The sequence below is a fragment of the Entelurus aequoreus genome, linkage group LG04 (genome assembly GCF_033978785.1).
Source record: "Entelurus aequoreus isolate RoL-2023_Sb linkage group LG04, RoL_Eaeq_v1.1, whole genome shotgun sequence".
Classification (NCBI taxonomy): Eukaryota; Metazoa; Chordata; class Actinopteri; order Syngnathiformes; family Syngnathidae; genus Entelurus; species Entelurus aequoreus.
Genome location: NC_084734.1, coordinates 55,248,309 through 55,264,508, shown reverse-complemented (window position 1 = coordinate 55,264,508; position 16,200 = coordinate 55,248,309). Strand labels below are relative to the sequence as shown.

The following is a 16,200-nucleotide window of genomic DNA, read 5'->3' as shown; positions in this document are numbered from 1 at the left end:
AAATCCTTTCAGCAAAAATATGGCAATATTGCGAAATGATCAAGTATGACACATAGAATGGATCTGCTATCCCCGTTTAAATAAACAAATGTCATTTCAGTAGGCCTTTAAAAAATTATGAATAGTACAGCAGATATCGATATTGTCGACGCCGGGCTCGATCTACCCTCCTTCCACTTCGCCCCCACCTCCTCTGCATCCTCCGGTCGTGTCTAAAGCGTCAGTGAATGCGGCTGAGAAAGGAAGAGGCTCCCAGCAGTTCTTATCCTTCTACTTCTTTTTGGGCATGTACAGTACACGACCAGCCGTGTCGTCTCCAACTTTCCTGCATCAATTCTATTTTTTATTTTATTTTTTTAAGACCGCTAAAAACGTGGAGTTTGCTGCGCCTCACCTGCACCGCATCGGACTATAACAACGGAGTGATTTTTTTGTTTGTTTTAATATTTATTTTTATGCGCCGCTTTTCGTCGTTTTTCTTGTTTTGAATGTGGTTTATAGTTCGTCGGCATCATTAGAAAATATTTTTGAACTCTTCTTTTATTCCGGCAGTCGAATTGAATGTTAAAAGACACGATGCGGATAACGCTTTGAAGAAGAATGGAGGTGATAAGGCATTAAAACTTGGCGCCAAACCGGATGACTCCGAGCTGAGGTGTTGTCACTCCGCCTCTTAGTCCTCATCCTGCAGTGAAGAAAAAGAAGATAACAAGCATGGCTGACTTGTGGCATCGCACCGCCGACCCTCTCCAGACGCGCCTTCAAGATCTCTAGAAAAAAAAACCTTTCCTGCGATCAAAACCGAATGTTCTCCCATGGCGGTGGGACGAGCTCGGGGATCGGACGACGGGAAGCCGGCCAGCGAGGGACGCAGCAGGTGAAATAGGATCCGAGCGCGCACTGTTCCAACGCACACCGAGCGCGCCTTTGCGCATCGCTGCCTGCGTGGAGATGAAGCAGCGCAGCCACCTTGTTGCTGCACCGTCAACCTGCACCGTTTCTCCGTCGGCTGCTGCGACTCTCCGCCCATGTCCCGTCCACGCAACACTCTCAGCTTCAAGGTACGATGTCTTCTTCATTCGATCCAACATCGAACTCACGTCAAATGTGCATGGTTGCAAAGTCCCAACTTGTACTTGTCATGTTGCTTTCCTGATGTGCTGCATGATGAATACATGTAACTTCCATTGTGATGAGTACGCGCAGAGTAGAAGCAGGTTGTGTTAATAAATACGCGCAACAGCTTGAGTGTTGAGCATATGTTGAATTTCTCTCAGGTTTTTTACAACCTTGACTTAGGCTGAATACCGATTCTCCTCCTCACTGAATAGAAACTGAGGGGAAAGATGAGGTGGTGAAAAAAAAAACTGTTTGCTGGTTGAGACGTAAGCAGTAAAAATACTACAATACCTAATATTATTTACGATACTAATTTGGCTGACGATAGTTTCTAACGCTATCGTTATACCGTGATGATGGATGTTGATGACACATTCTAGCCGTGTACCGCAAATTTGACGACGGCGGCGAGCGAAAGCAATCGTCCAATGGTGGAATGTTTCTTACATGTACCATTATCACTGAAGGACCAGGGGCCAAGGAATAGCTAAACATACAACACAACACACCGTAGGAGGATACAAAAAAGCATAAGCTTATGCTAAGAGACCTTGAATGTAAATTAAGTTAAAAATTGACAGTAGCAATCCCAAGTATAATATCAGTATATGGGCGATATTAGCGATTAGATCTGTATTTTTAATCATCTATTTATTTGTGTTTGTCGTTTTTGTTATCGTTGACAAACTCAGTAAATGAGAGCCAGTCGTAGTTTTTGCTTTTGTTTAGTTAATTTGCACTGTTGACTGCATTCTAAATGTTATAGGTAATTGAAGGGAATAAGTTATTTAATATTGGAACTAACTGATATATTTACACAGCCACTCTGTGTTACAGATGTGATCAAAAATGTTGTCATTTAAGGATCTTGAAAATATCAACATTGGTATGACATGCCTCGAATTTTAACTTTTTAAGGTCAAGGCAAGTGTTGCATTAAAGGAGGGCACCAAGGCAAACATTATTTTCTTTCGAGGCTGTTTATTTATTTATTATTATTATAAACTTGTCAGCTTTTTGTCATTTCATGATGCCTATATCTCTAGTGTTACATTTTGATAAAGGGAGGTATTATATGTATGTGTATATATATATATATATATATATATATATATATATATATATATATATATATATATATATATATATATATATATATATATATATATATATATATATATATATATATATATATATATATATATATATATATTTCTTTTTATTTATTTATTTTTTTTAATTATTATTATTATTATTTTTTTGTTTATGTAATGTACATTTATAAGTACATGTAGATGCTGTATCAGGACAGATCCATTAAGAGTTTGAGCAGAAATATGTCATATAGGAAGTAACTATACACAATAACACATTAACAAAATGCTGTGTCACATGAATGATTTTTGAAGTAATACCTTTGTGACATGAAAAAACACAAGTAATGTATAAAAACCTTGTGTTTACTTTTTGATATTAAAATAAAACTCAAAGCAGAGTGGCTAATGAAGATGAAGTCTAATAAACAAGCTTTGTTCTTCTCCTAGTTCAGTACAACCGTTTGGCCAACAAAAATAAAGAGGAGTGACACCTCCCACCTCGAATACACAATCTTCACAGCCTGCGTTCAGTTCGATGAGATGACAAAACATTTGAGCTAGTATTGATGTATAACACTTTTGAACACTGATACAGTTTGCAGTTAAATAAAGGAGGAGTGAACATTCCAGTAAGCAAAGTAAAGACTTAGTAAGTAAGTTGTGACAACGTTCACGACACATCACTTGCTGCAAAACATCAAATGGTTTTCTCCTTCGCTGTATACTTTTAGTGTGGGGACAAGTGTGTCCGTCTCCAATATTGTCCACACCTGTCTCCATCTAAACACAGCAGTGCGCTCTTTAACACACGGCGGGAAGCGAGGGAAAATTACGTTAAACCAAGCGCTTGGCTCTGTTTAGTCTGAGGGGAAATCTCCGTAGCAAAGTCTGTGTCCTTAGTCCGCCATGATTATCAAGCCAAACGACGCTAGTGCGCTTGCGTCTGACTTCTTGTTGCCAAAAATGCATTAATAAATTATGGTTTTTCGGTAATTAAAATATTAGACGGTATTACTAACCGTCTGGAATTTTATCGCAAATTAACATTATACCGTTCACTTTTACATCCCTCTTCCATTAACAAGTAAAAAGTCAAGGGCGGTCACGGCATGTTCTTGCCACAAATGTTGGTAAATTTTTTAGGGCTTACAGGAAATAACGAGGGCGGTCGCAGCTTTTGCTGCAGTTGCCGTGGTTAAATTCGAGACCTGGTATGACCAAAACTGCTCCTGTAACTACTTGGTATTGGCTCGCTACTAAAATTTGTAGTGTCAACCAAAACTTAGGCTACAAACAGAAAATACGTGTTTATTATCTTTGAACAGAAGTGTAGATAGAGCCATGTTACAACAGAAACTAACCTTATATTAACAGTAAAATTAAAATTAGCAGGTAGATAAATAATAGTTTTTAGCAAGCTAGCATGATGAGCAACTTTTAAATAAAAATAACATTTTAAACATGACTATTGTACATTTTGTGCCTCTACTAAACTGTAATGAAATACATTTGCTGCTTGTCTGACATTGTGGTTTATAAGTTACAGACGCATTAACACGATTGCATGATGAGCAATTTGGAAATAAAAGCAACATTCTTTACTTGGCAATATTTACGTGGAATATCAGTCATTAAATATGATGAAAATCAATGATGCTTATAATTACATTGATTTATGTGCTTTCCGCTCAGCATTTTTCTGTCAAGGTTTCAAGTGCAATACGCACATTGGCACTTAGCCCTTCTTTTCGCCTTACAGGACAATTTGGACACCACTTGCTTGACATGAACATGCAAAACTGAGGGCAGGGTTTCCGCAGGGCATTTGAAGGCATTAAAATTCATGAAATGGATTTTGCGAAAATTAAGGTCTTAAATGACATAAAAAGCATTAAATACGATCTCCAGAGGCATTAAAAATGTAATACAATTGACTGGGCCGATAGTGAATATGTCAATCAGTCAAACGATAAATAAAAATCAACATAATAACTTTGCAGTCGTCGATAAATTGCTATGGCCGTGTGTTTTTTTTCTTCATCTCTAGCTTTTAAACTGGATACAAAAGGTCTTGTAAGATTGGAAAGCGTGAAAAGCTCTGCTTCCATAGTGGAGACTCTGCTGAATGGCAACATGACACAGTTCTTGGGGCCCAACTTTGCCATTTTTTTCGTCACTGTCGACGTGTAGTCCTTAACTCTGAAGCTGAGCTTGTTTCATACACGACTCCTTTATTTCAGTCTCCACTTCAACACACATGAGCTAACTTGGCTAACATTAACAACTCACATGACGCAGAAACCTGACTTTAGGATGGACAAACAAGACGGTTCTCACAACAGACTATGACTCCTATTCTCTTATATTCCCACAATAAATGAAAAGTAGTTCTTCAACTGCCTGACACTTTATACATAACTTGCTATCTACTGTACCCATTTTAAACAACTTAAAAGATGTAAAATACCATCGATTCAAGATGTTTAATTGACTCAGCCTATTCTTAATGCATCTAAAGGGCTTATTGGCATTTTTCTAAACATTCCATGACGTGTCTTTTTCTAAAACGTTTAAATAAGTCATCCATTTCCAAACACATGCATCATTTGCATTCCTAGTGTGATGTTCATTTATTATTCTATAAAACCTTTAAACTATTTAAACATTCTATCCAGATTAAAAATGTATCCTCCAGTTTGTGGCTATAATAAGGCATATTTTCAGAGGATATGCATATTTTTTTTACAGCATGTCTTTAAAGAGATAACATTTTAAAAGTAACTTCTGGGTATATTATATTGATCAATTAATTCGGAATTGGATGCATTTTTTATAGGGCTCAAGTGAAGTTCCTCTTTTAATTATTTTGATTGAAGGTGAAGTCTGAACCTTTTAATTGGCTATTGTCTACAGCCGGTGCATGGAGTCAGAACACCGGATTCTTGGAATGCTACATCCTGTGAACGTGCCCATGCTGTAGCGAAAGCGAGAAAATGAATACATGTCGGGAAAATGGGAAACTGCAAATTTAAGCAAGTGTGGCTGGCTGAAAACCCCAGGAGGCGTTCTGCAGCATGTGCAAAAAGACCGGCAAACATGGCCCAAGTGAAATCACACATGCTATTAGCTAATCAAGCAAGTCAGCGATTAAAGGCAGGCAGCAGTTAACGGTGCCAAATTTCTTTGGCGTGACCAACAAAGCCACTTCTGTTGTCACCACCAGAACTATCAGCTGCTGCTACCACTACAGAAAAATAAAAAATTCAAATACATTCTCAGATGTAACAGTCTTGCGAGCCAAATCTAATTCACTAGATAGTAACAGTTAGGGTTGTACTGTATACCGGTACTAATAAAGCACTGCAGTACTAATGAATTGAAACCGGCACGACTGCCTTTGAAAAATACCAATCATTTTCTTTAATCCGCATGCTGCCGTGCGGTGGTGACATACAGCAAAGGAGCATGTTTAGTGTGTCAGTGCGCACACACTCACAAAGCGCACAAGCAGTGAGGAGAAGAAAAATGGCAAATTAAGGCAATTGTATTGGTTAATAAAGATATGAAGGTATTTGGGCTTCAAAATTATCGATCAAGGTGATGCTTTATACATGGAAGCGCCACGCTGCAAGCTCTGCTTCAAAACATGCCCAGCCAAAGGTGGCATTATTAAAAGTATTACAATCTTTGCTTTAAACTTAGCTAAACAATGAAATAACAATCAGTCGGATGGACAGGTAATAAAGTTAACCAGCTCCTCTGTTGTGCCCATACTGATATGTAGACACGCACACAGCTGTTTGGCTTCATGCCAAATATTAGCGGGGTCAAAACCGCCCAAGTGAAATGACTGAACTTTGTAACAATTTGCTACAGTTTATGCTTTATCTTTAACAAATGATATTTTACCTGCTACATGTCTTATCTGTGTACTTTTACCCATCATATTATTTTTAGTATTTACCAATGATTGCATTTGTCTTAAAGCCAGACCAAGAATGGCAACCATAAATCATGACACATTTATACAATGTCAGCAAAGCTTTCTATTCTATTCTAACCTAATTGTAGATTATGGCATGCTATATGTAATATATCAAATTTAAAATTGTTATTTGAGTGCAACAAAAAAACCCCAATGTGCTTAATGTACGGTATTTTAGTTTTTATTTTACTCTTCTAAAATTGTTCTTTGAGTACAGCAAGAACCATATGTTTAACATATTGTAAAATGTTTTGTTTTTTTAATGAAGCCAGAAATGAAATTGATTTGTGGTCCCCTTTATTTTCAAAATTATCAAATTACATTTTGGTACTGGTAAATATTGGTATTGGGATAACACTAGTAACAGTTAATGTAAACTTTTCAACTATTCAATCAATCAAGGCTTAAAATGTTGTGTATACAGACAATTGTAAGCCTTTGACTATATACAATAACCATATGCGGTAAGACATGGGCATTACATTTTTTAATTGAGATATAACATGGCAATAAAAAACATTACATTAGATTTGCTGATACCTGTAGAGCAGAGGGCTAAGACCAGTGATAAGGGGGTGAAATGGGATAAGTTATCTGGTGATTTTTTTTCAATCACAAAAAAAAATAAAAATTAACGTCTGTCTATATGTGTTGGCCCTGTGATGAGGTCGCGACTTGTCCAGGGTGTACCCAGCCTTCCGCCCGAACGCAGCTGAGATAGGCTCCAGCACCCCCCGCGACCCCAAAAGGGACAAGTGGTAGGAAATGGATGGATGGATGGAAGTTATCCTATTGTTGTAATTTTTTTTTTTTTTTTTTTACGTATTTAAAAAAATAAGTAAAAATGTGTAGGACAATTAAATATTTTTGTGTTTGTGTGTTTTTTTAAATGGCATTCAAATTGAAATTAATGGTATGACCTTGGTGTAGGGATGTAATGATGTGAAACTTTAATATCACGGTATTGCTAAATGTAAAGGTAAAACTGCATTGTAAGCTAGAGAAAAAACCTAATTACGATTTTTCTCTCCACAATTGTGATTGCGATTCGATCCAGGGTGCACCCCGCCTTCCGCCCGAATGCAGCTGAGATAGGCTCCAGCACTCCCCGCGACCCCGAACGGGACAAGCGGTAGAAAATGGATGGATGGATATATTATCCATAAAATGCATAAAACTGCGAAAATAATGCATGAAGAAAGACATGTGACTTTTAGACTGTAAATCAACATATTCTTGCCTCAGGGTACCACACATTAGAACAATATGCAATAATTTTCATTAAAAATATATTTGGTTTTATGCAGACAGACTCAAAGCTTTTGTCTACATCATGCTTTTAAACTGAAGAAATAACTGATATAAACTGTACAGTGATCAGAATGTAATGTAATCATAATATAATGCAACCGTTTAAAAGGATATACACTTTTATTTTTCATTAGTGCAGAATTGTTTATCATTCATATGTAACTGGGAGGTAAATAACGTCCTTATTTTTAAAAGTGTTAAACTTCATATAAAACCTGCCGTTCTTAAATTCAATGTTTTTCTTTTTCTAGTATTTATAAAATCGATCAATTCCCTTTTAAAACGATCTCGGATTGATACCTATCGTCCTAACGGCACATTTGCCGAGCAAAGATCGATATACTTGACATTTCGGAATATAAATTGATCTATCGATATCAGGGTTTCCCTTGGACTGCCAAGATAGATACCTGTGGCGGTGGGGGCATGGTTATGGGCGGGGTCACCATGACGTCATTGAATAATTTGCCATGATATTATATTTCTTTAAGAAGGCTCAAAAAATGTATCATATATTTAAAAAAAATATATGTTATTATTAGGCCCTGCGATGAGGTGGCGACTTGTCCAGGGTGTACCCCGCCTTCCGCCCGATTGTAGCTGGGATAGGCTCCAGCGCCCCCGCGACCCCGAAGGGAATAAGCGGTAGAAAATGGATGGATGGATGGATGTTATTATTAATTAGTATTAACATATATATATTTTAATCGTTTTGCCTTTTAATACCTTTTTTATTCAAAACAACTAACAACAAATGTAGTATCTTCTTCTGCTGTTGTTATAAAATGTACTCATGTTTAGAGACTACTTTTGTCGTTTGATGTCTCTGACGAAAGAGGCGAGCATGACGTCACACTTGCTTTGCGCTGCTGCTTCAGTTAGACTTTCGCTCATTAAAAGCTGCCATTGTCCTCTTAATATTTGCACATTTTGTAGATGGCTGTTCCCGGGTATATCTGGGATATAGTAAAATTACTTGCACATTGCAAACAGGCTGCAACGCTCCAGACAATGGCGTGTTTTGTTTGCATCCCGTTTTGGCAGCACGGTTTACGGGATTTTTTCCAGTGGTCGAGTTTTCGATACATCACTTGTCAATAGTGTGCAAATAATAGGCTATATATTTCGGGCTGGGCGATATGGACGAAAAAGTATATCTCGATTATATTTTTACTTAAACTCAATATTCGATATGTATCTCAATATATTTTCCGGTGAAAGTATAGATACAGTATGAAAATATAAATTTTTGAGCGAGATTCACTGAAATTGAAGTGAATGACAACTGTACTGTAAACAGTCAGTGGCACTTTTATTAACTCAGTTAGTCAAGATGGGTATTAACAGCACATAAATTAAACTGTTTAAGTAGCACAAAATTACATAACATAAATAAAATATAAAAATATTATTTCTACGTAAAATAAATAACATACCTGTGCAAATAATACAAAATGTATCAAACTCAGATAAATACATTTGCAGGCAGGCACTTTTTAATTCCCAATCGACGATGCAATGGACTGTCACACACGTACGGTTCTGGTCAGCGCCAAGTAAGTGACTTGACTTAATTGTGCGGCTATGATCTTCCTCATTTCAGCATACATTTTTGGCAGAATTTCTCATGCGAAATATGCCCGGCTTGGCAACTCTAGAGCAGTTTTGATTTGGGCTTACATAATAAACAACTCAAATGAATGTTTTATCCAGACGCATACATTTGTCCAAAAGTGGCCAAGTAGACGCATTGTGGGTTTCCTGGACGTCGTCTACATCGCTAAAATAAAATTCTAAAGAAGAGAATCTTTCTGCCATCTTCCACTAGTTTTTTTAATATATATAAATCGCCCGCTTGAATATTATTCCCTCTTCTCTTCTATGACTCTCGTCATCATTTGGAATGTCTGTTGTGATTTCCCTTCCTGGTTCGATGACCCACCCTACTTGCCTGATTGGCCTGTCCCTAATCTTTTGCCCTAATCTCAACCAATCGTGACTCATCATAGTAAACAACCAACCAATCATGGGTTTCTTATACGTGGAAGGAGGAAGGGGAGGGGTTTAGTAGCCCATGGAGTGTTGAGAGGGAGTGGGATGCAGGGGAAAATCAAGGAACACAACAAATAAGAGGCATTTGGTCATTTTAAAGTGAAATAAATTATAGAGATATTACGATATTTTCATGGCATTTGGTCATTTTAAAGTGAAATAAATTATAGAGATATTACGATATTTTCGTATTTCACATCTTGTTTAAAAATATATCGATATGTCTTACAAACTCGATATATCGACCAGCCTTACTCTATATATATATATATATATATATATATATATATATATATATATATATATATATATATATATATATATATATATATATATATATATATATATATATATATACTGTAATGACCAGCTAATGTTAATTTTGTATGTTCATGTGGTTTGGCTTTTAATGTTAGTTTTTCCCATGTTTGCAAACACACCGTTCGTGCCTGAAAGGTAATTAGCAGAGAAGGCGGAAGTGTTGTTGTGTGTCGGGGGAAGCGCGGACTTTTACGGAGACGAAAGTGTTTTCACGGGAGGTCAAACCTGCTGAATTGTGCCGTTTGTTATAAGATTGGTATTAAAATGTAAAAATAGCTTTGGATTTTGTGTGATTTCTTCTGGGTGCTACAATGTATTATATTACTTGAATTTTTTTTTTAAGTGAAAAAAAAAGAAGCACATTTTCTTTTCTTTTTTTTTTCTTTTTTTTTTGTTGTCCTGTCCAGCTTCTCAGGCAAACCATATAGTTGATGTAGATGCCCATATCGGCTGTTCAGATTTACTTTACAAAAGAGAAGTGTAGGATACTTCTCTTGTTGCCTTATTTGTATTTGACTTTATTAAATGTATTTATATTATCATTTGGTGCAGCCGGGCCGGAGCAGGAGGGGATAGAAAGAGAAAAAAAGGAAGACAGAGGGGGGAATTGTGGGGACAAGAGGGGGATTAGACAGAGAGACAAAAACAACAACAGCAAACACAACAACAACAACAGAGCAACATCAGCAAATACGACATGTACAAATATGATAGTAAAAGTAATAGCAAATAAGCAGTTAGCGAAAATAATGCAGAAATGACAATGAGCATTATTACACTAAAAATGGAGCAATACAAATACCAATAGAAATAGCGCTATTGATAATGAACAATACCAATACTTTACCTTTATTATCAACAATACAGTTGTTCAAATGCAACAATACATATACGTAATGATAACTTGAGATACGAAAGAATGCAGAAAAATGGAGGGGAAGAAAGAGAAGCAACCTACATTAACCTTGTAGATTGTTATAGTAACTGTAGGTTAAGCTTTGTCAGGGTGCCATGTGTTATACCCAGTTTACCCTAGGGCAACAACATTAATATATGTTTGATGAAACGTGATTATGAAAAAAGCATATTTTCAAGGTGTGGCGGTAATGAAAATGCCGTGATGGCGCGCCACCTTCATTTACATTAAGAGAAAACCTTGGATGTATCGATCAATCGTTACACCCCTAGTAAAGATGTCAATGTCTCTTGTATTTATGTTAGCATTCAAGCTAGCTCGCGATCTAGCACTAGCAGGTAAATTAGTTTATCAAACAACAGTTATCAATCACATTTTTACAATAATTATAGTTTAAAACAGTTATACTAAGCATCTGGAGTTTTACAATGGTTTATCATTAATATTGTTTACAGTTACATACCTAGACATGATATTTCTTTATGGGGTATTACATAAATGTTTCTGTATTCATGTTAGGATTTAATGTAATTAGCCAGCCATTAGCACGCTAGCTTGCTTCTCTAGTAAAAGAGCAGAATCACCACTCTGAGTTTATCAAAGTGTGGTTATTAATCACAGTTTTACAATCATTTGCATTTAAAATTGAACAACTTTAATCACTGTTTATCATTAATACTGTTTTTTGTTATATCCCTATTTTGGTATATGTGTTTTAACTGGGTTTGTGGATGCATGCATTTGACTTTTTTGTTCCTCTCTTCAAAGGCTGCTAAATGATTTTCTGGGGGAGGACTTTTAACCGACGAGATGATGCTCGTACTCCTGCTGGCCGCCTTTTCCTCCTCCATCTCAAGCTCCTCCTTCTCCTCCCCCTCCATGTCGGACGGACCCCCGATGGCGGACCCGGACTTGATGGCCGAAACGTGTAGCGCCTGCTCGTGCATGTCTGTGGAAAACGTGCTATATGTCAACTGCGAGAAGATCGCCGTGTACCGGCCAACACAACTTGTTCCACCAGTGTCGTCGTTATACCACCTCAATTTCCAAAACAACTTCTTAATTATTCTCTATCCGAACTCGTTCCTCAACTTCACCCATGCTGTGTCTCTGCATCTTGGCAACAATCAGCTGCAGAACGTGGAAGGCGGCGCGTTTATGGGGATGAGTGCGTTGAAGCAGCTGCACTTGAACAATAACGAGTTGAATGTGTTGCGAGCAGACACTTTTCAAGGGATAGAAAACTTGGAGTACCTTCAGGCCGACTACAACTTGATAAAGTACATTGAAAAGGGAGCATTCAATAAACTGCACAAGCTAAAAGTGCTGATTTTAAATGACAACCTTATACAGGCACTTCCTGACAACATATTTCGCTTTGCCTCCCTCACACACCTGGATATAAGAGGGAATAGGATCCAGAAGATTCCATATTTGGGGGTCCTGGAGCACATTGGACGCATTGTTGAGCTTCAGCTGGATGATAACCCCTGGAACTGTTCGTGTGACTTGGCACCTCTCAAGGCGTGGCTTGAAAACATGCCCTATAATATTTTTATTGGAGAGGCCATATGTGAAACACCAAGTGACTTATATGGAAGGCTACTAAAAGAAACCAACAAGCAGGAGCTTTGCCCCATGGGCACAGGATCGGACTTTGATGTGAGAATGCCACCTGCGCTCCCTGATACCGGCCAATCCCCCTCTAAAATATCCCCCACCTCTGTGGTTCAAATTGCCACCAAATCACCAAAAACCACGGACGCCTCTAAAATATATGGTAATGGCATTGTAGCCGGTTCACCCCCCTTTGGTAGAAATAGCCAGATTGTTTCTTTTCAAACGCGTACCCCGCCGCTGTTGTGCCCAAAGCCCTGTAGTTGTAAAACCCACCCTTCCGATTTCGGCATTAGTGTCAGTTGTCAGGAAAGAAATGTGAAAAATCTAGTTGAGCTCCTTCCTAAACCCCCAAACGCCAAGAAACTCCACTTAAGTGGGAATTACATTCGTGACATAAGCCCAAATGATTTCCAAGGGTTTGAAGGTTTGGATCTGCTGCATCTTGGCAGCAACCAAATTGTAACTGTTGAGAAAGGAGTGTTCGCAAACCTCACAAATCTGAGAAGACTGTATCTGAATGGGAATCAGATAGAACAGTTACACCCTGAGATGTTTTTGGGCCTCACAAATCTGCAGTACCTATATCTGGAATATAATGCCATCAAAGAAATCTTGGCGGGCACCTTTGATTCAATGCCAAATTTACAACTACTGTATCTCAATAATAATGTTTTGCGGAGTCTCCCCGCTTATGTGTTTGCTGGCGTCTCTTTAGCCAAACTAAATCTAAAAAACAACCATTTCATGACACTGCCAGTAAGTGGGGTCTTGGACCAGCTACGGTCTTTGACCCAGATAGACTTAGAGGGGAACCCGTGGGAGTGTTCTTGCGACTTGGTTGCGCTCAAGCTGTGGCTCGAAAAGCTTAACGATGGAGTGACTGCTAAAGAAGTGAGATGTGCCTCCCCTGTGCAGTTCGCCAACATCGAACTGCGCCTCTTAAAAAACGAGATCCTGTGCCCAAAGCTGATAGCACGACCACCGTTTATTTTTACCAGCGCCACCCCTCTTTTGACTTCATTGTCACCTGCTGGGGTCGGCAAAGCCCCTCCAGGAGGGCCTGTACCTCTCTCAATCATGATCCTGAGTATTCTTGTTGTGCTAATACTTACGGTGTTTGTGGCCTTCTGCCTTCTAGTCTTTGTCCTTAGAAGGAACAAGAAACCAGTCGGTCGGCAGGAGCTGGGGAATCAGGAGTGTGGGTCAATGTCACTGCAGCCTTACCGGCATGGACATAAGTCGGGCAAAAAAGGATCCATCCCAGGAGATGACTTGGGAGGCGAAACATTTATTCCACACACCATTGAACACATTGGCAAGAGTCACACATGCGGGATCGGACGCTCGTCAGACATTGAAGCCGGGTTTAAGTTTGCTGACTCGCAGAGGCAGAAGATTATCCTCCGGAGTAGCGACGACAAAGACGCACTATCCACCCTGGAGCGCAACAAGCGCCTCAGTACAATCGACGAACTGGAGGAATTCCTCCCGAACCGAGAGCCCAGCATGTTCATCCAGAACTTTCTGGAAGGCAAGAGAGATTTCAACAGCATAGGAATGAGTGGATACGAAATCCGCTACCCAGAGAAATCGCTGGATCGAAAGATGAAGAAGTCGTCGCTGATAGGCGGAAACCACAGTAAAATTGTGGTGGAGCAGAGAAAAAGTGAGTATTATGAGCTGAAAGCCAAGCTGCAAGGAACACCTGATTACCTCCAGGTGCTGGAGGAGCAGACTGCACTGACTAAAATGTAGAAATTGTTGTCTTTGCTTCGGTACAGTGAACACACAAACACATAAAGACGGTCTTCTTTTCTTTTGCTCTTTCTCCCCTTTTAGTCACACACATCATTTAACCCCAACTCTCCGTTATCTCTCTGCAGCCAGCTGAGCGCGTGCACTCACACACACACACACACACACACACACACACACACACACACACACACACACACACACACACACACACACACACACACACACACACACACAGCAAAAAAGTGCCTTCCGGAAATTCTTAATGACCACTGCATAGATGGACAAAATGGCTCTGCACTTTTTTAATGTGGACCGGTGAGGATATTTGTGACAATGCAAGACTTATGAATCATCTTATCAAGACAAGACAGCCTGTAAACAACCAACTGTCTTTCGCTGCTACGGACGTGGCTACTAGTCTTGTTCTTATTATTTGACTCTTCTTTTGTTGTTGGTTCTTTTACTGCCAAATGAAATCCTTTCAGAAACTGTGCTTGAGAATATACCTCGCAGGCTCCACCCCTCATTTTCAAACGAGATGGAAACTGAACAACCTTGTTTTCTTCTCGGCTCGCTACTTCTGGGATTAGTTACAAAGGGATGAATTCGTGGATGGTACCTTGGTTTGATTTCACCTTGGGAGGATATTTGTTTGTTCTTCGGGGAGCTCTCTGCGGCTGGTTGCAGACTTGATGCCATTTTGGCAGGATTATAAACAAGTGGCAGACTACCTGCCCTATGCTGTCAGGCTAAATGGCTCCTGCTGTGTGTTCACCAGAGAACAATGCAGCGCAAAACTCCTCCAAGAATGAGTTCACCACTTGTTTTCTTTGTGTAAAGAGGCGTGTTTATATATAGTGTGTTCTGAATGAAGTTGTGTTGCTACATCCAACCATGTTCTTTGGGTGAAACCGAATCAGCAATGACACTGTCAAAAGATGACGTTTCTTCAAATGGATAAAAGAGTACAAAGTTGCTTGCCATGTAAGCGTAACTTGGAATTTATTTTGTAAGTCTTACATTATTTGTATCTGTGGGACTGGTTTGTACATGACAAAGACTAAAACATGCACACGCACACATGCTGAATGGCGGCGCATCATCATCTCGATCAGGGGTCTCAAACTTTCGGTGCGTTTGTGGCCCTTTGCTTAACTTCATAGTTTAGTGTAATTGCAGCCTGCACATCCTGGGCGGCTAATAGTTAAATATATTATGGCAATCTTGAATCTCACTAGCAGGGCCACCTCTTGCTTAGGATCCTGCTATTCATGGGGAAGCCCCGTTTAGCGTGGAAAAAGTGCATGTAAAATTAATGAATGACAGAGCTCTTCATATGAAATTTGACCGCAAACTTCGGCTACATTTCCAATATAATGCTTGATTCAGATTTTTTTTTTTTTATTCCACATTTTTTGTAGTCATTCATGTTACCAAAAATAAATGATTTCAAATGTGAACAGAAGAAATACCCAAAGTGATCCACATGGCGCTCAGTATTAGTGCTGGTCTTGTATAAAGCTGTCCAGGGTTCAAATCCAAGTCAAAGATGTGTCAGTAAAGTATATAGATTTATATTTTGATTATATAAAACGTGTTATTAAGCATTAAAAACATATTTTTAACAACAATGTATTCCCCATGAATTGTTTGTAGTACAATTATGCATCAAATTAAACTCATATTTGATTTGATAATGGTGGGGGGCTCAAAATAAAATTCTGCTTAGGGCTCCACTTTACTTGACACTAACTACACAATGGAACCAACAAATCTTTGAATGCATTTGTTATTCAAATTGTTCTTTTTTTCTTTTTCAAGTTATAAAAGTCATTTTGGAACAATAGTCTTCCCCAACATGCTTCGGTCAACCAAAAAGAAAGACGTGTGGTGGCCTGTTTGTCCAACAAATCATACACTGTTGTTAGGGATGCAGCGATATGAAGATATTATATCATGCATATTGTGACCAAAATGATCATAGTTATCATTATTGTCACAGTATTGTTGAATGTGCTCAA

The 16,200-nt window shown here is 38.6% G+C and overlaps 1 protein-coding gene across 1 annotated transcript; it reads left to right on the top strand.

The window, feature by feature from the left end:
* The first annotated feature begins 240 nt into the window (after positions 1–240).
* slitrk4 (SLIT and NTRK-like family, member 4) lies at positions 241–14,401 on the top strand. The gene is made up of 2 exons (XM_062045323.1): positions 241–1,061; positions 11,570–14,401. The coding sequence occupies exon 2, from the start codon at positions 11,612–11,614 to the stop codon at positions 14,174–14,176; it is 2,565 nt and encodes an 854-aa protein (XP_061901307.1). The 5' UTR covers positions 241–1,061; positions 11,570–11,611; the 3' UTR covers positions 14,177–14,401.
* Positions 14,402–16,200: the final 1,799 nt, after the last annotated feature.